General features: G+C 41.7%; 1 protein-coding gene across 3 annotated transcripts in view; it reads right to left on the bottom strand.

Annotated features, from left to right (window-relative positions):
- Window positions 1-489: 489 nt before the first annotated feature.
- The window catches only part of rsrc1 (arginine/serine-rich coiled-coil 1), a 194,228-nt gene continuing 170,259 nt past the window's right edge, over window positions 490-24,458 (bottom strand). For all 3 annotated transcript variants that reach the window (XM_061827197.1, XM_061827198.1, XM_061827199.1), the window contains 3 exons: window positions 7,420-7,526; window positions 4,457-4,558; window positions 490-1,996 (listed from right to left, as the gene is read on the bottom strand). In XM_061827197.1, coding sequence (XP_061683181.1) covers window positions 1,904-1,996; window positions 4,457-4,558; window positions 7,420-7,526 — 302 coding nt within the window. In that variant the 3' untranslated portion in view covers window positions 490-1,903. The remainder of the gene's footprint in view (window positions 1,997-4,456; window positions 4,559-7,419; window positions 7,527-24,458) is intronic.

Raw genomic sequence — 24,458 nt, 5'->3', positions numbered from 1 at the left:
GGGTGTTGTGTCGCTGAGAGTTGCCATGACGACGAGGCTCTGGAACCCTTCTTGTTAAAAGTCCCAAGTTCTACTCTCTTTTATCATCGTCACCGTGAGGAAACTGTCATACAGTAACTTACGGACCTTCTTACAAAACGTTACTTACAATTTATTATCATTATTATTTTTAACCGTTCACAGCAGCGGGACATCGTGTGAGGATTAAATAACATTACATGCCATGTTAACGCGGTGCTTGTGTGCTCTTGCTTTCGAGCATAGTTGTATTTAAGACTTCATTACCACACTGGCTATTTGGAGGTGATGGCGGTGTAACAACGTGTCCCACGCTGGGTATAGATTTACCATCTGGCCTGCTCCATAAATAGGCCCGGCTCTGATTCTCTACGGTGCCTTAAAATGTCACTCATAATTAACATTCAGCTATGAAAAGTACATACATACAGTCAATAAGGTCATACAATAAAAAAAAGGTAAAAGACAACCTTAAATCATCTTTTTATTTTTTTAATGAAGGACAACACATGCTACAGTTCATGTATGTGTCGATTCTGGTTCAAATGTGTTTCGTTTATTTAGATGAAAAAAAATGTGACGAGGACAAGAAATTTCAAAAATTTTACCACCATTACTGTGACATAACCTGTACAACTGAATTCAAGGTTAGGCTATTAATCTTTTCCCTAAACATTTTTTTTTTGTTGTCACAGCTTAGGTTCTTGGTAATCATAATTAGTCCAAGAACCGGGCGTCCCTACAAAATGTTTGAAAATCAGAAGAAAATGGGTCAGGTCAATAGGCCAACAGCAACAATGAGGGAGCTGCACAGCTTTATGGCAAATACTAGCTGCTTGGTACATGTGACAATAATTTCCTGTCCTTTTCATATTTCTGGGCTATGGAGTGAGAAGAGTGGCAAGATCCATCCATCCATCCATTTTTTCGCCGCTTATCCTCACAAGGGTCGCGGGAAGTGCTGGAGCCTATCCCAGCTGTTAACGGGCAGGAGGCGGGGTACACCCTGAACTGGTTGCCAGCCAATCCCAGGGCACATCGAGACAAACAGTCGCATTCACAATCACACCTAGGGTAATTTAGAGTGTCCAATTAATGTTGCATGTTTTTGGGATGTGGGAGGAAACCGGAGTGCCAGGAGAAAACCCACGCAGGCACGGGGAGAACATGCAAACTTCACACAGGCAGGTCCGGGATTGAACCAGCGACCTCAGAACTGTGAGCCCAACGCTTTACCAGCTGTTCCACCGTGCCACCAGTGGCAAGATGGAATATTAAATACAGTGTGTGGGAAAATGTATTCTGGCCAATGAAAGCAAGGTTTAACTTTTTGTCTTTAATTCCCCAAAAGATGTTTGGCACAGTCATGACATTTCTCATCACCAAAAGAAGACCATACTAACCCTGATGCATGGTGGGGACTGGATCACCCTTTTGTGCTCGGCCTCAGTCAAGCTGACTTGAAGATCTGAATTCAGAAATTAGTCCCTTCCCAAATTCAGAAATGGTGTGCACAACTAGGCAATCACATGATCTCTCTTTTTCAAACGAGTTGCACAGGTTACAGATCACATTCATGATGGAATATAGCTCTCTACAACCTGGCATTTGAACAGAAGTGTGCAGACTTGATAACCACTCTATAACTAACATGCTAACGTCAATGCTGCCATCTTTACTGGGGGAGATACTAACAGTAGCAAAACCATAACCACGTCAGCTTCACTACGGTTTAATTACCACTGGATTCACTTCTCGTAAAGTTTCAGTGGAACACAAAGAATAAAGTGAAGGAAAAACTCTGTGGACACTTAAAAGATGTGGTAGGCAGGAAGTAGAGGGAAAGGGATCCCGGGGACATGACACATCTCCTGGCGCTCTCTGGTTAGGCCACAGGACTTCCCATGAGCCTCTCCTGGCGTAGTGAGATAAGTCGGTTGAGCCACAACTCCTCAGCCTTCTCTTTGTCCATGAACAGCTGTGTTGGACAAAAAGAACACAGAGGTCAAACTTTCATGTTTCACGGTGATGACCAGTCACAACATTATTCACAAATACGTAGAGTAGTGTGTAACAGGGCTGCAGAAAGTTTGACTTCTGACCCTGCATTGAAATATATTGCAATGCGAGTTGAATATGGTGTGACGGTGCGGTTAGCACAACTGCCTTGCAGTCCTGAAAGTGGGGCTTTCAATTCAGGCTGTGGCCATCCTGTGTTTTTCTCTCCATGTTTGGTTGATGTTTTTCCCAGTTTCCTCCCACATACCAAAAACATGAAGACTTTAAAATTGTCCTTTGGGTGAATGTTGAGTATGAATGCTTGTTTGGCTATGTGTGCACTGCGACTGGCTGATATACAGTCCAGGCTGTGCTCAACCACTATTACGAAAATCAGCTGAGACCCAAGTGAGGATGGGCAGTATTGAAAATGGGTGGGCGTTTTCATTATTTCTAGCTAGTCTGTCAAAGTACATCTTTGTACAAGTACAACCGGTCTGTAATGCAAAAAATTGATAATGACTAACTCAACAGTCATCAAATGACAGTGGACTACAATGAATCTTTAGTCGTCCATTCCTTAAAGTGTCATGAAATGGATGATTTGTACTATTTTATCAATGAAGAAACGGCAGCGTGTATGGACCCATCCGTTTTTCCACCACAAAACATGATTTTGTCGTATATGGCTTTTTGTAACTCTCTCAGGAAGTGACGGAGGCAGATGCGCGCTCAAGCGGACTCGTTTGTTTCTATTAGTTTTACCTGCAGGAAGGTAGCTCGTTTTTCCTTCGTGTTAGCCTCAACGCCGGCTGGTTGCATTGCTGAATATTGCTCGAACACTCGGGAGGATGGATTTACCCTTCATAAGTTTCCAGGAGACCCGCTTCGTTGTGAAAGATGGATTGCACGGGTGCAAACAACGAGAGCTTTTGTGGGTTCCTAATGTCAGCTAGGTGTGTATAGAGCGACTAAAAAAACAATAGTTGGGGGAGGATGTAATCCTCTCAGAACGTAACAAAAGATCCGTGTCCGTAAATCAGAGGTGGTAAATGTATCGATGTGCCCGTCGGCGCCCTGTGCGCCGATCACGGCATCAGCCGAGCTTCCATGTCCCACGAGCTGCCGCCGAAGCTGTGCCTCGCGGACGAGCACGGCTACAGGCGGGTTGGCTCATAGATACAGTATTGTCTGGGAGTCTGTTGTTAGTTATAAGTGATCCGCATATCATCTAAACATGGCTCGAAACAATAGGGCAATATTGCCCCGGGGACACAATTGTGAGATGTTCTCTTCTTCGGAAAGAGCTTCCGTGTCTGAAGGGTCGTGTCCCACAGTAGGGGCCACAGCGTGTTTTCAATGGCGAATGTCCGGGGTGACGTCACGGACAGTAGATGCAGCCAATATGGCGACCATTTGGATGTCGAATGACACTTCCACAACTTTGCTCATATTTATTTTTTCGAATAGACATTGAAGTGAATCATGTTATATGTATTTTTCATTTCAATATCTATTTTAGAATGTTTATAGGGATGACACTTGGGATTTAATTTTGTGAGGGACATTAAATAGGGAGACAGAAAGTACAAGAGGGATGGTATACCTGGCCATGCATGGTAATGTGGGCACTGATGTGCAATGCCAATCAGCCATGTAAAGATCATGTGGCAAAGAAATAAAGGCTACCACTGACAAGAGATGTTCGAGTTAGAAAAAAGGCCATTAAAAACCACTGCTGCGCATAGTGTGTGACAAATAATAAGGCCTGTCTTTATGAGGAAGTTGCATGATTAAACCCGATCATGCGCTTGCCCATGTGCATGTGTGTGTTTGGGGGCAGGGGGAAGGGGCGGGGATTATAATGCAGATCAAAGAACAACATGTCAATCCGATGCTGCTTTTTCAGCGCCATGTGATTTTGTTCCGCACTGGTGAGCTCTTGTCTGTCGGCCCTGCACCGATGTTGTGGTGCTAATGAGAACATGTGAGTGTGCGCGCATGTGTGTGATGACACTTTGTGGGCTGGCGTAATGGCACTCATATGTTCTAATTGGTAGCGGAGATGAGGCCGGGGCTCACCCGGGGCATATTGGTACCATACATCAGCCTGTCGTAGGACCTTGCGCACTACGTATACTCTGTGTGTGTCTGTGTGTGTGTGAGGGTGTTTTCTGCATACGTCAGTTCATAACTTAGTTTTCCGATTGGAGATAGATGAGCGGGAAGCCCCATGGAGGATTAGTGCAGGTGAAAGTTTTCCTTCTCATTTGTCATCGTTGCTCACAGAAGAGGAGTTGATTGAAGGAGGATATGTGGCATGCATGCTACTAAAAGCATTAACAAGACATGGTATGTGTGTACAAGAGGGTTGTATGAGGATGTGGGAGCTCCTAATTGAAACAGGGTGTTGTTAGGGGTTGTCATGGAGACCACTTACAGCAGGATGAGCCAGAGTGTCGGTGTCATTGTAGACGATGGATAGAGGAAGATTGACGTCTGTGTAGTCCGTTGCGTCCGATTCCAGCTTCACAGGCTCGACCTGAGAAGAAAAAGCAAAAGTTGTGGGAGAAAAATAAATCTGAAGGGGGGAAAAAGTTCACTCTGTAACAAAAATAGCTGGATTGAATATTTATTCTCATTATGTTTTAATTTAGTCAAATTCTGAATAAAAGTCAAATCAAAATATGAATAATTAAAAGCTGAAAAGAGTGATGACTTGTATCTAAAATGTTTTGTAAATTTCAGCACAACTGTAGTAGCAAATAAATAGTGTTACTATTTCCAGACCGGTAATCAAATTAAAATTGCTATCCAACTTTTTATCCCACATTTTCCTTAGTAATAAGATACACAGCATTTGCTTCCTCCTTCTTTCATGGGGAATGACATCACGTATGGGCTAAGTCACGATTTTAGTACAATTCACATGTAAAAACTAAGCAGTCAGTGACAATCAAAACTGGAATGAGGAGAGAGAGATTAGCATTGTCAAGATGGACAAACACTCACTTTTTAGAAATGGTGCATTATATAAAGATGAAAATATGTAGGCTAGTTGTACACCAGATAAATTTCGAAGAAACATATAGAGTTACAGACATGAGTACATTCAAACTTAAAAAGAAAAACCCAACAGCCTGTGTGAGAGGTGTGAGCGTGTGACTCATGCAAGCGGTCCTCCACCGCTCAAAAAAACCCAAACAAATAACAACAAACAACCCTTTGTGCAAAACAAAGACTAACTAGGGAGGAGAGTTAAAGTGGGTTGGGCAGCCTGTTGGAAAAGAAATGGCAGCATCTGGATGCAAAAAACAAATTATCGTGTAATGTACAATAGTTGGAGTCACGGTGAATCAAATGGAAAGTGCTGGCTTCACAGTTCTGAGGTCCCGGGTTCAATCCCGGACCCACCTGTGTGGAGTTTGCATGTTCTCCCCGTGCCTGCGTGTGTTTTCCCCAGGTACTCCAGTTTTCTCCCACATTCCAAAAACATGCACCATTAACTGGACACTCTAAATTGCCCCGAGGTGTGATTGTGAGTGCGGCTGTTTGTCCTTCTTGTGCCCTGCAATTGTCTGGCAACCAGTCCAGGGTGTACCCCGCCTCCTGCCCGTTGACAGCTGAGATAGGCTCCAGCACTCCCCGCGACCTTTGTGTGGATAAACGGCTAAGAAAATGGATGGATGATTGTACCATAGTTCATTTTAAATTCAAGTAATCAGTAACGTAGTAATTAAGTTACCCTTTCAAGGCAAGTGTGGCAACGCTGGATGTACGTAGTAAATGTGGTTTTTAATTTTGTTTCCCTTTGAATTTTCATTGACCTGATTAACTTTTGTAACTGAATGTGTTGCCTTGGTTAAAAACTAAATCCAGGTCACTTTCAAGGACATGGATTTATACGTAGACTGCTTAACATCCATTACAAAATATAATGCCCAGCTGACTTCACTATTACAATTACACAATTACTATGCACGTTGAAGTGGCGTAAACACAGTTGGGACAGTAGTGATGATTATGGTCTAGAGTTCTCCACCAGGTGGCAGTGCAAGCCTGATGGATGCAATGAGGTTGCATTGAAGGGTAATAAACATACATACACTGTACATTAGATACACTCACACAGAATCTACATCAAAAAGTTTGCCCTTACAAACACAATAATGGTTAACCAGAAATGTATTTAGATACAAGTCGTGTAAAAAAAAAAAATCTGTGAAACGTCTGTTATGGTTTATATTTTGCCTCTATAATCCAACAACAAAAAAGGTATTATCTTTGTAATTTTGTTTTAATAGCGTGTTTTCATTGGCTACAGCTTTAAAATTGGAACTAAATCCCATTTGTTATGAGGATATTTTAAGGGTTGTTTTGTCACTAAAAGTCAGCCGATCCATTTTTTACAGTTGCATTACAGTACTCAAAATTTTGACTCAAGAGCTGTTTTAAGGCAACAACAAGCTAAAACAAGCAAAAACGATACGTTGTCCTCGAACTGCTAAAGTAGACATCAAGCTGGACACGTTGCCAACTGCATTCATATTTCAAAGCACGCGACAAGCAGGCCTAAAGCAAATGTTTACCATTTGGAAGCGTCTACTGACCTTCTACTACTTGGCTAAATGTAAAATAAGGTAGATATAGAAAGGTACTGGTGCTATTTGACGCATCATTGATGGTGGAGTGGTACACTTGCCTGACTATGGTACAGGCAGCGTGGGTTCAGTTCCCACTCAGTGATGGTGTTTATATGTGCCTTGTGAGAGATTGGCGAGCAGTTCAGGGTGTAGTCCGCCTTTCACCCAAAGTTAGCTGGGATAGGCTTCATTGCTCCTGCAACCCTTGTGAGGATAAGAAGCTTGGAAAATGGATGGATAGATGGGTGGATGGATAGTATATGATAGCAATATAAAGTATGATACCAAATTTAATGGTAAAACGTTTTACAGAAGAAATGGTCTTGTTTCAAAATATATTTGCTGAAAAGTAATTATTCAGCAGATGTGAGGATTCAACCAGACAGCAACGATATGTTTCTGCTACTCAATCTGCCAAATTTATAGTGGGTTTTTTTTTTATTTGCACCTGTAAATAATGTACAAACACGGTTGTACTTGGACAGCGATGAGAACCTGGCGGTAAATGTTACTGTGGTCTCGACCTTGGTAAGTGTCCTGTGACCGGACACGAGATCACTGTCACACATCCCCCATCTTCTCCAAAGACCTTCGACAAATTAAATCGGAGGAACATTTTAATAATAACTTCTGTGTTTGGTCTCCATCTGAGAGGGCGACAGATGTAGGATGCCCCAATTTGTCTGAATGGGGACGTTTGATTTGTTGCAGTCTCGAGCAGTAGAATTGAATGAGAGCGCAAAAAAAGCCGCAACTGCACCTTGATGTCGGCCCGGGTTGATTTGAAAGCCTGAGGAACAAAGGAGTCGCTCTCGATGGCCTCGATGTCCTTTATCCTTCGCACTTGCTCCTCCAGAGAAGTTCCCTCTGGAGAAAAAAAAAAGGGACGTAAAGAGGTGTGTGAAGAAAAAGCACCTGCACAGGGTCACTTGTTCTGGTCATGTTCTGAACGGCGGTGGATTCCGTTGGGAGCGAGCCCACTTGATCGCATGTGATCTGTCTGCATAACACTCCCTGACATGTAATGTGACATATCGGATGTCATTTTAATCTTTAAGGGAGAGCACTCGCGCGCCGCCAAGGGCACGTAGCGGCCCGCCTGGGAAGGGAAATAAATGCTAACAAGATGAGAGTAAATTACACTGGGAATAATGCATTGTAAAATAATCACAAATATGAACACAAACTGGCTGCAATGGAATTTCATTAGGGAGACAAAATAGGATTAGGTTTCATCCATTTTTTTGTGGATCGCAGACTATTGTTGCTGTGGTTTGTCCAATCACGCACAAAGGCAGGGAAGGGTTTCCAGTAAATGACTCCTGCATATAAACACGTCAGGACTCTGCATATCAACAATACATCGTTCAAGAAGTGCAGCTTCTCCAAGCGTAGGAGGAATTACCAAGAAGGAAAGTTTGCAATTCTAAAGAAATACAAACAACAACTATGAACAGTCCCATTATTGTGTGGCTGTCAATCTCGCCTCTGATCAGTCAATATTGATAACTCGCTCCCGCGTCCATCCGTCCTCCCCTGCTCTATTCCATCTCTCCATATGTCAATCTTGCACCTGTGCTACTATCTGGGCAGAGTTGTCAGAATAACCAGGTGAATGTTGGAAAGGTTACTCACACAAGCACACCCACTCGGGCCAAAAAACGTTGGGAGTGTGGTAATGACATGCAGGAAAGTTTCAATCTAAAAATCACACCCAAAGCCCTAAACACTGAAAAACGTGAACTTTGTAATTAGTTGACATTTGGGGGGAAATACACACTAGATGCTTCAAAACTTGAAGGTCATCCCTGACACCATGTGAGATTGCATTAGAAGGGACATATTTATAGTGTGGTACATTGACTTACAAGTGACATGAGTTTTTCAATTCGTCATTTTTTTTTGCTTTGACTTAGGAGAAAATATTTAAACTTGACAAGGTCTAAATCAGGGTCACCAACATAATGCCTGCGGGCACATGATTGCCCGCGAGGACCACTACAAGGCCCCGTGAAAAAGAGCACAGGTCACAAATTATTATTTGTGCTTTAAATTTTGAAACTGACTTGCTTACATTAATGTATTTTTAAACTTGTCTCATATAAAAAATTAAAATAAAAATATTTGATGGATAATGAACTCTGACTCTGAAGGTCATGTACAGGTTAAATGTCATGTAGCCCTTCATACAATCGGTTCTAACGAAGTAGCCCTCACCCTCAAAAAGTTGGTGACCCTGGTCTAAATGGTAGTCGCTAGCTCAATTCAACTCACTTTACAAGGAACAGTTTGGCACCAGGTGATCAATTCTTCAATAAAGAAGGCTATAAATTGTGTATTGCCACTCCCAGATGAACTTCACTGTCTTGTGAAAATAAAACAACAACACCCCTCTGCCTTATCAAAGTCCATCCATCCATCCATCCATCCATCCATCCATCCATCCATCCATCCATCCATCCATCCATCCATCCATCCATCCATCCATCTACCACTTTTCCGGATTGGGTTGCAAGGGCAGTAGCTTTAGTAGGGATCCCCAGACTTCTCTTTCCCTAGCCATTTCATCCAACTCTTCCGGGGGGGATCTTGAGGCGCTCCCAGGCCAGTCGAAAGACGTAGTCTATCCAGCGTGTTCTGGGTTGTCGCCGAGGTCTCTTTCCGGTAGGACGTCCTCGCAAAACTTCCCCGGGGAAGCATCCGGGAGGCCTCAGAATCTGATTCCCTAGCCACATTATCTGGCTCCTCTCAATGCGGAGGAGCAGCACCTTGACACTGAGCCCCTCTTGGATGACCGAGCTTCTCACCCTATCTATAACGGAGAGTCCGGACACCAAACTCTCTTAACAAAGTTATTTAGCTAATTGCCAAAACACAATGCAAAACTCCACCGGGCTAACAAATAGCATCTATTGAATGTCACAGTGTTATAAACCTTTAGGCAACGGATATTAAAACACAAATCATGGCATATCCTACGTGAAAAGAATTTTACATTATTATCTTCGAGGTCAAAAGTTGACATACATTTCCTTAGTATCGAGTAGGATTTACTTTGAACGGTATGACTTCGGGTCAGACTTCTTATTATGCTGGGATCCTGGCCCATTCCTCCTGACAGAACTGGTGTAACTGAGACCGATTTGTCGGTTGCCTCGCTCGCACATGCCTTTTCAGATCCCCGCACAAGTTTTCCATGGGATTGAGATCAGAGCTTTGCGATGCCAACTCCAAGACAATGACTTAGCGTCATTGTCCATTTGGAAGACTCATTTGTGACCAAGGTTTTAGCTTCCTGGCTAATGTTTTGAAATGTTCCCTTAATATCTCTATGTAATGACCCCGTCACACCATGACGTTCTGGTCAACGTTCTCTGAACATTTCAATCGTTCTATTTTTCAGCGTTCTCAAATGAGGATGACACATCTGGAGTGTGATTAACGTGTGTCTAACGCACGAGAAGCGTGTAACAGCGACCAAATAAGATACCCCTAAAAACCATTAGCGTGTACTAACATGTCACTGTCGTGCGATGAGCGATTTGTCAATGTTAGACGAGTGTGTTGAGCGTGTAACTAAACGGGTGAATAACGACAGAATAGCGTTTTGCTGGCGTGTAATTTTTACAGTGGAACGGGAACGAAAACTTTGGAAATTTCATACTCACTTCAGTTGTTCTCGTGAGTTATAACAGTCAGCATCATGCCGCCTAGATGAAAAAAAAGGTAGGGTGTGGACTTCAGCAACTAGCACTGCAAGTAAGAATGCAAAGCATCGATTTATATACCCATATGCATGGACGTTTGGGAAACGCACGAATGACGCTCAATGGACGCCAAAGGATGTTCGTTTGACTTTAGTTACACACTGTGTGCGCTAGGGGATTGTTCAGTTGTCGTTGACAGGTCGCCAGTGAGTCGTTCACTGCAAAGGAAACGATTAAGTAACAACCAAGTAAAGCTTGAGTTACGACTGACTAATGATGGCCAAATGCGTGCAACGCTTGGCGAAACTTAGTAAAACGTTCCACGAACGTTCTGCAGCGTTTAAAATTAAACACTGATGAACGCTGGTCTCGGTGAGAACTTTTGTGCATGTTCAAAACTTTTTTTCCGGACCGGCGTTCTCCGCCGATTCCCAGCGAACATTGACGGCAGTGTTGGTCAGCGTTCTATAGCATTTGAGGAAACGTTGGTAGTCGCCAATGGTCGCCGGGATAGCGCCAGAAGAGCGTTGTTTGAACGTTAGTGAACGTCAATGATCCCTGGGAATCGGCGGAGAACGTTTAATTTTGAACGCTATAGAACGCTGACCAGAACGTCATGGTGTGACGGGGCCTTTAGCGGTGTGATGGCTGGATATTGCCATGATGTTTATACTTGCATACAATTATTTGAACTGATGAACATGGCACCTTCAAGCAACTGGAAATTGCACCAAAGGATGATCCGGACTTGTGGATTGCCACAATTATTTCTCTGATTTCCCGGAGGATTTCTTTTTATTTTTCCCGTGGTTTTAAACAAGGAAGCAGAGTGTTTGAGGTGTGGCCTTAAATACATCCCCAAGTGTGCCATCAATTGACTCACGTTGTCAGTTAACCTATTATTAGCTTCGAAAGCCATGACCTCAACATCTGAGCTTCCACATGTCCATTAAAGACTTTTTCTGTATATAAACGTTTGGTCTCCAAGAAAATATTACAACATTCTCTAAGAAATTCTTTCTCTCATTATTGTTGCATTTAACAAAATGAAATAATTTTAGTGATCCTGACTGATCTGAAACAGGAGAGGCTTAGTCTAATTTGACTTAAGACTGAGATAAAAAAAAAAAAAAATGAAATGTGTGTTTTTGCACATTGTATACAAACTTCCGGCTTCATCTAAAGCTAGAACTAGCTCATTGATTACCACAAGCTTAGTGGAAACGATTAGTCATGTGAGCTGCTGGTTGTCAGTGTCAATGTTAACCTTTGCGTTTTATTGTTTTAATGTCCTGTATTTATATTACAGAAGGAAGCTTACTTTTATACTGAAATAAAAGCTATATGTTAAACAGTTACTTAAAACATCGCCTGTACTGATGATGGCAGCAGTTCGACTCAGGTACTACTACTAATATTTTGACTACTTGCCAAGTCAGTCGCTATAAAACGGTGCATGTGTGTGTTGTGGTTTATGCTTGAAATTATCATAGGTCGTGAATAAATTGTGTTCAACTTGAGAGGTTGCACTTGTTACATGTTGTAGTGGACTCACGATACGATACACGCATACGCAGACGCAGACGCAAAGCTAATAGAAGCAATTTATTCAATCCATTAGCTGTAACAGGGTGGATGCCACCACACATCCTCATGGAGTGGGGGTGTTTAATGAATACATGAATATTTGTATCAAATTCTCACTTACATACACACACACACGCAAGATTGGACACACGGAGACACACAGTTATAATAGCCCTCAAACAAAATGAGTTTGATTTCAACGCCGTCCGAATTGGACAACTTAGTGACAATTAGGGCTATGAGCTTGTCATGAGAGTCATTCCTGCCACTGGACTACTTGAAGTTACTACAACGGCAGCAACTTCATGCGGTGATTTACCACCACCATTTCGATATGGACGTTCATGCCTTATTCGTATTCTTTTCCTTTTCAAGCAATGTTTTTATCTTGTGTTCCTAAGTATCCACTCGCAAGCTAGCCATTTTTTTACAGAGCTAATCCTTGTTAGGCTTTATGGTTAGCTGGAGCCTACTACCTGACTTTGGGTGAGAGGCGGGGTACACCTTGGACTAGTAACCAGCCAATTGCAAGGCACATACAGACAGATAAATGTTCAGTCACATTCACACCTATGCACAACTTGGAGTCTTCAATAAACCTAACATGCATTTTAAGGGAATGTGGGAGAAGGCAGACATGCTAACCACTAGCACAGTGTGCTGCCTAAAGACACAATATTGATGTCAAATACACATACATGCGCTCATCATCTTGGCAGCTATTCTATCCATTAAGACCTCAGATTTTGTTTTTTCGACAAACACATTACGGGTAGATAAGATGACTCGCACATGATGTTTGTCAGATGTCAGCGGCCAAGATATGAATTTCACCAGCAAAATCATACATAATGGACTCAGGAGTGTGGCCCCGGCGAGCTTGGATCGGACTAAAAAAATCAATAGCGGAGCTGGGTGAGCGCACACGACAGATCTGAGAGGTCAAAGTTGATATTTAATATTGACACATTATCTGACAAATTAACTGTTAGTCCGTGAGGCTGCTTGTGTGTGACAGAGTGAGAGAAAAGTGAGAGGGATAAAGATCTTGTCTGTCTGAATGTTCAAAAGGCATTACGAGAATAGGAAACGGGAGCTGATACATTAAACAACACTGCCACCTTGATGTTTGAATTCCCCTGCTGTGGTAAGTATTTGCTACATTACTGTAATAAACATTGGAAACACTATGTTGTCTTTTTATTTCATACCTAGCAAGAAAGAGGAGAAGATGGTACAGAGTACTTTTAGATTTGTGATAGACGGGCAGAAGGAGAGGGATACTAAAATGACAGCACCCGTGTATTTGGCTCAGGGTAGTGTCATCACACTAGGACTAAACAAAGCATCCAAACTTGCCACCTGTAACATTATTAAAGGTTAATGATGGCCACTCTGGAACTAATTATCCATCCATCCATTTTGTACAGCACTAGTCCTCATTAGAGTCACAGGTGAGCTGGAGGCTATCCCATCTTATATTGGGCAAGAGGCAGGGTACACCCTGGACTGGATGCGAACTTATCACAGGGCACATACAAACAAGCCACTTTTCATGCTCACATTCAAACCTACACACAATTTAGACTATGAACCTAACATGCATGTTGTGGGGATATACGAGGACAAAAACCTACACAACAGAACAACAGAAGGTCCATGCAAACTCCAGAGGAAGGCCGTAGTTGAGAATTTAATCCGGGGCTCTACTACAACAGATACGGTCTAACCACAACTTCACCATGCTGCAGTGTGCAACAAAAGTATGATTAGTGTATAAGTAATGTAACTAACCACAATGACCAATTTCAAATTGACCTTCCACCAATGGTGGGAAATGTGACTCAGTATTACATGTGTTCTTCCACGTGTGCATCAGTAAAAGCAGGAGTCATTAGTGAGATGAGTCGGACAGACAGCCAACCTGACGACTGGGTCAATATGCTATTGTTCTCTCTAAATAGCTGTTTGTCCACCTCATTGATTAAGAGCACAAGAGCAGCAGAGGAAATCAAAGCAGCCAATTGTGGCTTGATTTGGAACCCGTCACCCACAAAACCTCGGGAAGTACCAGTTGACAACGTGTCGCCACAAGAGGGAACTGTTTAACAATGCATGTCAGACACACAGAGGGCCAATGGAACACTTTGTTGCATGGTTTGCCATTCAGGAGCATGGCTCGGTTCAATTTAGCACGAATCCTGATCAACCTAAAATAATTGAATTAGTGCAGCACTTGTAGTGCTAACGTGGAGCTGAATAAATAACAGCTCTTTTTCCAAGGGCTCAAAAACAGCAGTATATTATGAGTGGATACTGTATTGTATTTGTTTCAAATTCACTGCAGTATATTCCATTACATTAGAGCCAATGATATCAAAGATCCAACATTGTCAGTATTTTGAGAGGTAATAAAGGCCTGATTTGAGGATAATAATGTAATTGTATCTTACAGTAACGCAGACTTGAATTGCATTAGATCATGAATTTCTAATATTTTGAACCTCGTGTAGAGTAGCTAAATGGGATTACCAACACATAAAAGCAGGGGTTTTTCTTAAGAGTATACTACAAGTAAGTCTCTTTTGGCCCATAATCAAAAAAATCACATCTATCCATGCATTTTTTATCACCCTTATCTTGTTCAGGATCACAGGTGATCTGGAGCAAATTCCAGGTGTTTTTGGGCAAAAGGGGGACCCTGGACTGGTCCCCAGGCAATCTCACGGCACATATCAAGTTACTGTGGTAAATCTAGATTGTGCAACAATTAATCAAGGAATCTTAAAGAATCAATTACTAAATTAATTAACATCTATTTTAATAATTAACCGTTTCAAAATTTTGTTGTATTTAAAATTTTCCAGATTTGTAAAGTGTAAAAATTCTTACATTTCTGTAGTTTTTCATTCAAGCAGAGATTATCTTTGTGTTTAATCAAAACAATACATTTGCAAAATATCTCCTTTTACCTTAAAAAAACAATGAGCATGTTTCCCCATTTTCCAACATGTTACAGACCCAATCAGTACCTGAATCATTATCAATTTGTGTGTGCATTTTCTGAAGTCAATTTCAAATTGTTATACTTATTTTTTTAATACAGGGATGGACAATATTTTTTCCTTTTATCAAAATAATTTAATGAAAAACTAATCAATAGATGATTTATATGAAATAACTGTCAGTTGCAACCTTATTGATAACCATGTCACTTTCAGTGGGAACAGCACTCTTCCAGCACCACGGTCAGCTATGTTCAACTATCTATTATTAATTGCTATGAACAGATATGACATGTTAATTTATGCTGTACCGTGAAGGAATTAGTGGATTAAATATTTGTAATCTTTTCATAATAGTTCTTCTTATGTGTATGTTGGGCCCGAGTGAATACGCTCACATGCTGTATCTGAGTCAGAATCACTACAAAGTATTTTAGAGACGTCCCTATTTCACCAAAACATGCGACGTGATGGAGTTTGTGAGCAGACTGTGTGCTTTAACAAATTTAGTTCACATTTCTAAAAAGTTTTTGATCAGTTCATATGCCACTAAGACACAATGAATGTTATCCTTGACAAACTGCAACTACATAAATAGTACAGATATGATGAAAATTATGAGACATGGTTAAATATTTATTATGTAACCCTCCAATATTTCAACCTCCATTGAAGAAAAATTAAATGGTCATAATGTCACTGAAAACTTGAACGAGCTTCTTAATTTCCTCCATAACGACAGGGTGGAAAGCAATTGCAGGAACACGTGCAAAATGTTCAAGATGATTATGAAAATCGAATCAACCGTCAAAATGGCTTGTTTTATCAAATACCTTCACCTGGATGATACAAAAATGCTTCAAAAATACTTCAGTATCAATTAAGGATACTATATGGCCAGCTGAGCAGTGTGTAGGACAGCAAAAACAGAATTTTTAAATATACTGTATATAGAATGAAGTAAACGTTTTAACAGACTTATACTGGCTAAGTGTACAAATGTTTGACACATTGCAGAATTAATAGCTCCAATTGGAGCGTTATATTCTTTTAAAAAGCAGAGATGTTTTATAGGATATCATTAATCTCTAATGTTTATTGTAATTTGATAACTTAACATAAATGAAGACTTTCATGATTTAAGTAGGTAAACCACGCCCAGGCAGAGGAACACATGCTCACGCAGCAAAATCCCAGGGTTCAATTAAGTGTCTCCCTGTGCAGCTGTAAAGATGTAATTCAACACTTTAGGTCTGTCTCAGTGGAGATTTTTTTTCTTTTTTTGGCCTACTAATTGATAGAAATTAAGCCATTAATCAAGCCACTAGCCATCACTCAGCCAAGGGAAGATGAATACAAACTTCCATAATAAGCACCTTCCCCATTTTAGCCCTCATTAGCATTAATTTTTAATGTAATTATGCTATTCTTTTACAGCGAGCTCATAAATTACGGCTCTTTTGTTACTGGCTGGCCTTGTAAAATCCAAAGTAATGCTTTGTAGTCTGATCTTTAAGGCAATTACTGGCTTCTTTACTCTTTTATCTCTCTGCATTTCCAATAACCTGCTCTCTAATGATTTATCCCTGCTGTACCCCCTCCTCCCCTTGCTTTTCCTCCTTGCTCTCTCTCCCCCTCTCTCTCTCTTCACCAGCGGCCAACTGCCCCGCTGCCAGCGTCCGCCTCTGAGACACCACCTCCACCCACCCGCCCCCCTTCCGCCCACATGCTCCCCATCTTGGAGCCCAGATGCGTGAGGCGCTAACAAATGACGACTAGTTGTTTACCATCTCCTTTAGTCATTTTCCAGCTTGCGCTTCATTAGCGCATATAACGGCGACAATGCCTTGGGGAATGCTGCTTTAAGAGACCGCCGCACTTCTTCCTGTTTCCACTGGTCTCCCGTAGGCCTTACCTGTAGGCGAGCAGCTCCTGTTTGTGTAACCCTCAAGCTCACACAAACGGAGACAACTAGCAAAACTTGGCATCATACCGGGTGGGTTTAGCTAAGCAGGGCGGTGTGCCGGGGGAGGAAGAGAGGCTCTTTTCTCCACAGCAGCACTCTGCATGCAGCGATAATGTCTGGAGGCCTACACAACAGGATCTAAGTGTCGGGACCAACACTAATTTACTTGAAGGAGACTGAAAATCCCACTGCATTTGACCATTTCCCACTACTTCTGATAAAGATCGGCAAAGGCCCCATTGTTAGATGTCTCGCAAATATCCAGTGATGTAGGGTTTCTCCTTCCCAATTTTCTCAGAAAACATTGGTCCCACAATCGGAAATGTTGAACCTACTCAATAGTTAGGATGAGAGATGACTCGATCATTGTTTTTCCCAACCCAGTCTGGGCTGAATCACTCGACTTCAAGTATTTCCTGATACGGAGTCCGATCCTTCGGGAATTTGGGTAGGTGGGTTGATGGGAGAGAGGGGTGGACAGGAAGAGAGTACCAGATGGTGTCCTGTGTGCTTGTCTTATTTTTTCTCCAGGCACTTTATGACTGATAAATTGCTGTTCAAAGTTGGTTATCCTTCACTATCATGCGGCTTCAGCCAAACCTATGAGACAAATGTGCTGTATCACCCAATCACTTGTTTCAGTGTTTTATCACGACATGTCATTATTGCTTAGCAATTAGCCTTGTCTGTTACGACTCCTCGTCGTCACTTTGTGATAACGATATTTGTCAAAGAGTTTGCCTATTCGGTGTTATGCAGGCGATGATAATGGACTTATATAGTGTTAACACAGTATTAGCTCGAAGGTAGCTGCGAAGGTGCAAAATAGTGTGCTGCAAGCACATCCTCTGTAGTACCCAAGCAGTGGAAAGCAGGGACGTTTTCACAATAAACTGTATGTAGTCTCTAGTGTGTACAAGCGTGTGCTGGCCGCATCATCACAACATCCTGATCTGGTCGACAAAATTCTTTTAGCCGGAAGGGCACTCGTGGCCTATTTCTGGATGATAATCTTTGGTGACCAGTATATGGTGATTGTTTTAGTCATTGATTTTTGGCAGATTCATCAACAGTCTTCTTTTCTGTGCTCAAAATTAGAAGACACTATATACTATACCTTCAGAGGGACTTTAAAATAGATTTACAATGATGAAAAAAAAAACATAAAGGAAGGCACGAAAAGGCTACACTGCAGAAGGGGTGAGGTCAGGGGGGCATAGTAACATGGGGGAATTTGTGCTGACGCTGGTTGTAAATAGTTTCTTTGTGTGTTTCCACCTTCAATAACTCAGTATAAAACTCATCCATTTTTTGTACCTGTTGTCCTTATGAGGTCTTCAGGGTGTGCTGCAGCCTATCACAGATATCTTTGGGTGAGAGCCAGAGTAAACCCTGAACTGGTTGCCAGTCAATTGCAGGGCACATATAAACAACCATTCACAATCACATTCAAACCTATGGGCAAGTTAAAGTTTTCAATACAGTAAATAGTTCAATCATCCTACCACGCATGTTTTGGGGATGTGGGAGGAAACCAGAGAACCCAGAAAAAAATCTACGCTGGTACAAGGAGAACATGCAAAACTCCACACAGGCGGGGCTGGGATTTGAACCCAAGTCCTCAGAAATCTGAGGCAGATGTTCAGATACAAACTATTATCATTATTATTCGCAGTAATTATAGTGCTTGTCAGTGTTCTCGCAACTGGCCCCTCATATGCAGTTTTTTTTTTTTTTTCCAAACTGTTTAAGCATTGTGAGTTGTGCCACGGCGTTACTTTATGAAGCAGGACACTGACAAATGAAATGCAGTATATTGTTAAACATGAAAAAAATGAAAACAACATTACTATCTGGGGAGAACAGTAACCTCAGAAGCACTAAGTTAGATGTGCTCCTCTGTCTGCGGTCAGACAAGTTGATTCATTAAAAAGGTGTGCGGCGCGGGGCTTGCTCGGCTAATACTTTTAGAGTGTATTGATTACGGGGCTGCTGACAGCTCCTGATGTTCAGCCCTGCAAATGCATCAAGTGGCTAATGAGCAGCTATTAGGCCCATCGATTTTCTGATTTCAATTGATAGCTGGCAGGCCAAAGCTGCATGTCAATATTTGCATAGCTAATAGCCTATAGCTTCAGGCATTTCGTGACGGAAAAAAGGGAAGAAATGCCCCCCAAAATAGGGGTGGAGGGTGTTTTTTTTTTTTTAAGAATGTAAAAAAAAAAATCACTAGACACACACACAGAGGGAGGGGGACATACAGACAGAGTGAGAGAGAGAGAGAGAAGAGAGAGAGAGAGAGAGAGAGAGAGAGACAGAGAGAGAGAGAGAGACAGACAGACAGACAGACAGAGTGAGAGAGTCTGAGTGTGTTTGTGAGAGAGAGAGAGAGAGAGAGAGAGAGAGAGAGAGTCTGAGAGAGAAAGAAAAGCAGTACTCAGGACTTTGCAACAAGATGTGTCGCTACCGCCTGTGGCTGGCAGGGGTCAACAGGCCAGCATGGAATGAAGGAAAACAGAGACAGACAGAGCCAGATGTCTTAAGTGTGTCCCAGAGGACAGCATGCACGTATATATGTATGCTTTTCCAATTGTGTGCCACTGTGCAAGTGTGTGTGTGTGCATGTGTGTCTGTGATGTCCAATGACAGAGCAGGTGGCTAAGCCAGTTTAATGTGCGTTCCCATGAGACCATGCACACACGTCATGTGCACAGTCATATATTAAACCCCAAGCTCCCCCGTACAAAAATACCTCATAATCCACTACACAAGTAACAGATCACATCATTTGGTACAATTATAATGCAATTGAAAACTCAACCAACTAGTCTGCCTTTGGTAATACTCGTGTAATGCTCACTTTTGGATTGACAAGTACTCATTTTCCAGATTTATAGCTCCGTGTGATGCAGTGCACTTCTACATTATTGTAAATTAGAACCGCAATAATCAATTAAGTAGAAATCTGTGGGCAGCGTCCCATTTTTGGGACATCATGATTTTCACGCATTATATCCTTCAGTATATCAAAATATTTAAGTGTTTTAATCTCAAGCCATAATTTGGTATCAGGAGAGGATAACTCATCGGTCAAAGTTAGCACAGAGTTATTTCCCTTTCCTTCCTGACCCAACATGGCTGCCTCAAGTACATATGGAGCGTTTTCCAAGAAGAAGAAAGGGAGAAAGGTCAGTATGCAACCAAGTTTGTCTTCAAAATGCTAATTCATCAGTATTCTTAACGTGTAAGTTTCGTTCTAGAATAAGAATTCATTAATAAACAAATCTCTAGTATGTACAACTTGACAGAACTGATAAGATACCCGTCTCAGTTTTCGGACGCTGCCCGCGAGAGGGTACATCTTTTTTGCCCTTTGTTTTATGTCTTAAACGGAAAAAGAAGTGTTATTTCCTTGACTGTGGCCTGTAAATGGGTTAAATACATCCACTTAATCATCAAAATAAAATTAAGACATTGATGGCTTACGTGAGGCTCTCAATCATTGAAAAAGGTCGAAAACAGGGGTCGGCAACCCGTGGCTCAGGAGCCGATGTGGCTCTTTCATCCTTATGTTGCGCCTCTGCATGGCTTGAGAAAATAAATTATAAGTGTCCGATTGAAGTGTATGTTAAATGTCTCAAATACCTATATTACGTCTTCTTATCAAGTCAAAGTTCTTAACTTCAAACCTTGTGCAATTTCGGTGATCACCATTCGCTTTCTTCAGAGATGTTTGACAGCACTTGACAGCAGCCAGATTTAAACAGCTGGCATGCGCAAAAAGCCCAGCGACACCAAAAGCAAGTATTTTATTTGTGTTTGTTTGTTTAACTGTAGTTGTAAATTGTAAGATTACCATTTACCATGCACTTGAAATATTTAAGTACAATTTTATATATTTTCTAAACTGAAGATTGAGCTCATTACATAGTACAGGGCAGCATGGTTGAGTAGTGGTTAGCGCGTTTGTCTTACAGACAAGAGGTTCTGGTTTGTATCTGAGATCTGGCTGTCCATTTAGGTGTTTGTATATTCTCCCTGTGCTTGTGTGGCTTTTCTCCGGTTATGCCAGCTAGGTACCACATTTTAAAAGATCCATGTTCTGTTCACTGATAGCTTAAACTGTCCATAGTTGTGAATATATAGTTTTGAGTGGCAAAAAGTTGAGGGTATAAGCCGCTTATCAAGAGCTAGAAAATAATTGATGGATAGATGGATTGTGTCAGACTAATAACTGTTTACGTTAATACTGCTTCAGAATGAAACAGTTAGTGAAAGACATCACACATTTTTGGGTAAGAACTATTGGTACGCAGTGCCCATGAACATGATTTGACCTTGAGAAGATCATGCGATATTTTATATGCTATCTATTTGACATCAGGAAATGAAATGCCACTCATGACTGAATGTCACACGCACACTTGTGATAGTGATCTCCTACTCCCCAGTCGATAAAAGGGACGGAATGATGAATTAAAGAGGCAAACAAGGCGCTAATGACAGGATGACACGGCATCCACACGGCCGCTGTCTCGGCTATCTCCTGCACTCATCACGCCCGACTCGCCGTTTCCATCACTAGCTGTGGAGTCGGCTGGTCTGTCCTCCCAACTCTCGGCTCACCGTCTTTTTGACCAAATTACTGCTACAGCATTTCAATCAAGAGAAGTTAGAGGCTACCTACTCCGGGACTGGTTGACAGCCAATCGCGGGGCACATACAAACCAGCTCATTGTGGAGAATCTAGTCACTTACAATATGGATTGAAAACCTATTTTTGAATTTCAGAATCACAATTAGAACCATCTTGAAATAAAGTATGGGATTGAAACGCCGTTTTTATTTTTAATAATCACAATAAGAACCATTTTTGCCATGTATGTTAAAAAAAACAAAAAACCAAGTAATTTGTCTCCGGAACTTGTAGCTGCTCTAGTTCGACAACAGTCACAGGCACAACTTTGTTTTTCTCAAACTGCTGCATCACCCCTAAATTCCTTTGTCACCTCCTTTGAGGTCTAGAACATTGCTGACTCAATGTTCTCAAGGCATTTATCGAAGTCTATATATTTACTGACCTTGTACGATCGCCGACAAATGTTAAACATGTATTACACTGTCATCACTTTTTAGTCATCAAATATAGCAGCCAATTATTTACATCCGATTTCTACAAGGACTTGTCTCCTAACTCACACCTGTATGATATTGTGTTAAGTGGCAATATTCATGGAAGGCAGAAAAACGAGTCCGTGTGTTTGTATGTGTGTGTGTGGCAAAGTCCAGCGCCTGGCAAGTATCACATAGTCTCATTAAACCGTGACGCTTTCGCAGACTGAGTGGTGGGATCTTTAAAGGTTGCAGCCACTTTCTCTATCAGCAGCCACCAAAAATGGTGCTGAAAATTCCCAATCCATTCAACCGTTTAGTTTCATTTTTATGGTGATCATATTCTGGATTTGCCGTTGTATCGCAAGGAAACAAAAGGGAAAAAAAAAATCACTTTGGAACACGTTGGGATGACTGTGACCGCGTGATCGGTGTAGCTCTTTATTGAGCAGTGTTGTTTAAGTGCAAAGAGAATATCAAGACTCTCCCTTTATCAGAAATAAGAAGGATTTGAGGGATTTAACTTGACACTAAACTAGGCCGTCCTGCTGTGCGCACACAAGAAGTGCAGAGGTATTCAGTTTTTCATTCCTTGGTAGGTCAGCATTTTTTTAAATGAACGTGTATAAGCAGAAAAACAGCAACCAGCTAATTACTTAACTGGAGAGAGCTCTTTAAAATTAAAATGATGTAATCACAATCCTGGAAACAGGCTCAGCGAACACGCTCATGACAGTCTTCTTGACATGTAGCAATCAAGCAACTCGCTCACGTTCCAATTTATTCTCTTTTTCATTGGAATGGCTGACAGCATGTGTGTATTGTGTGTGCGGTGTGTGGTCTGCTACAAAATATATGAGGAAAGGTCACAGCCGTGTGCCTGTGTGTTTCTCAGTAACAATTAATTAGGAAAATGCCCCCAGCCCTCTCTTCTGACCTCCCTTGTAGACTAATAACCTTGTTACAGTCAAGTATACTTTGCCATGATATATGACTAAACAAGAGCTACATCATTTGAATCAAAATTAAAATCTCACCATAAAATACTACATCTTAACTTAAACTGCAAAAAAAAAACTAAAAAAACAACAACAATGAATATATTAAGTGTGTGATTGATCTTTTTAGTTTTTGTTAATATCACACAAAAATTTAACAGCAGGAGGCACTGCTTTTGCACCATAAAGGGACTCCAACTGTAATCCTATTGCTGGCAAAGGCATCCAGACTCAAGAGAAAAGCTGTAATATGTGTTGTATTTTTTCTTTGCAAATCTTAAAATATGTTTTTAAGTATTTCATCTGGATACTGTATTTTTCTCCATTTTATTTGAAAATGGGATTTCAATGGAATCCCGTTTCTGCCACTTAAAAAAACCCATCCATTTTTTTCATTTTTTCAGAGGTTGGGTTGTGGCGCAAGAATTATTAGCAGGGAAACAGGCCAGACAGGAGACAAAGTCTCTCTCCAGTGGGGGTCTCTTTCTGGTGGGACATGCCCAGAACACTTCACCCAGGAAGCGTCCAGGATGCAATGAGTCCAGGAAACTCATTTTGCCCGCTTTTATCCAGTGTCTTGCTCTTTTGTTCAAAACCCACAGCTCGTGACCATAGATGAGTGTAGGAACATAGATTGGCCGATAAATTAAGAGCCTCTCCTTTTGGCTTAGCTCCTTCTTTACCACAACAGACCGATAAAAAGTCCGCACTGCACTGATCCGCCGTCGAGTTCCCAATTCTATTCTTCCGTCACTTGTGAACAAGATATCTAAACTCCTACACTTGGGGCACGATCCCTTGCCCCACCCTGGAGAGGTGACCCCACCCTTTTCCGACTGAGGGTGATTGAGATTTGGAGGTGATTTTCATCCCGTTTTCAGAAGCAACAAGAGTTGCGATCATCTCTTAATTGAGCCAACAAATGAAGCCACCAGAACTACATCATCTGCAAAGACCAGAGATGCAATATTGAAGCCACCAAACCAGACCTCCTGCAGCCCTGTGCCGCGCTTAGAAATTCTGTCCATTATATCATCGGTGAAAAGGGGCAGCCTTGGAGGAGTCCAACCCTCACTGAAGACGAATCTGACTTACTGCTATTAATACGGACAGAACTCTAATGGTGGTTGCACAGGGACTTAACAGGGGTTCAGTACCACACACTCCTGAAGCAACCTCGACAGGACTCCCTGTGGGACAGTCCAAAGCTTTCTTTAAGGCCACAAAACACATCTCGACTGGTTGGGCAAACTCTGATGTACCCTACAGGATTCTGCTGATTGTGTAAAGTTAGTCTAGGATGAAAACCACACTGCTCCTCCTGAATTTGAAACTAAATTTGACTACCCAAAGGACCTTCCTCTCCAGCACCTCTGAAGAGACCTAACCAGGGATACTGAGGAGTGAGATCCTCGTGTTTTTAG

This window comes from Syngnathoides biaculeatus, chromosome 8, assembly GCF_019802595.1.
Source record: "Syngnathoides biaculeatus isolate LvHL_M chromosome 8, ASM1980259v1, whole genome shotgun sequence".
Taxonomy (NCBI): Eukaryota; Metazoa; Chordata; class Actinopteri; order Syngnathiformes; family Syngnathidae; genus Syngnathoides; species Syngnathoides biaculeatus.
Note: the sequence above shows the minus strand (reverse complement) of the source record. Positions and strands in the feature narration are given on the sequence as shown.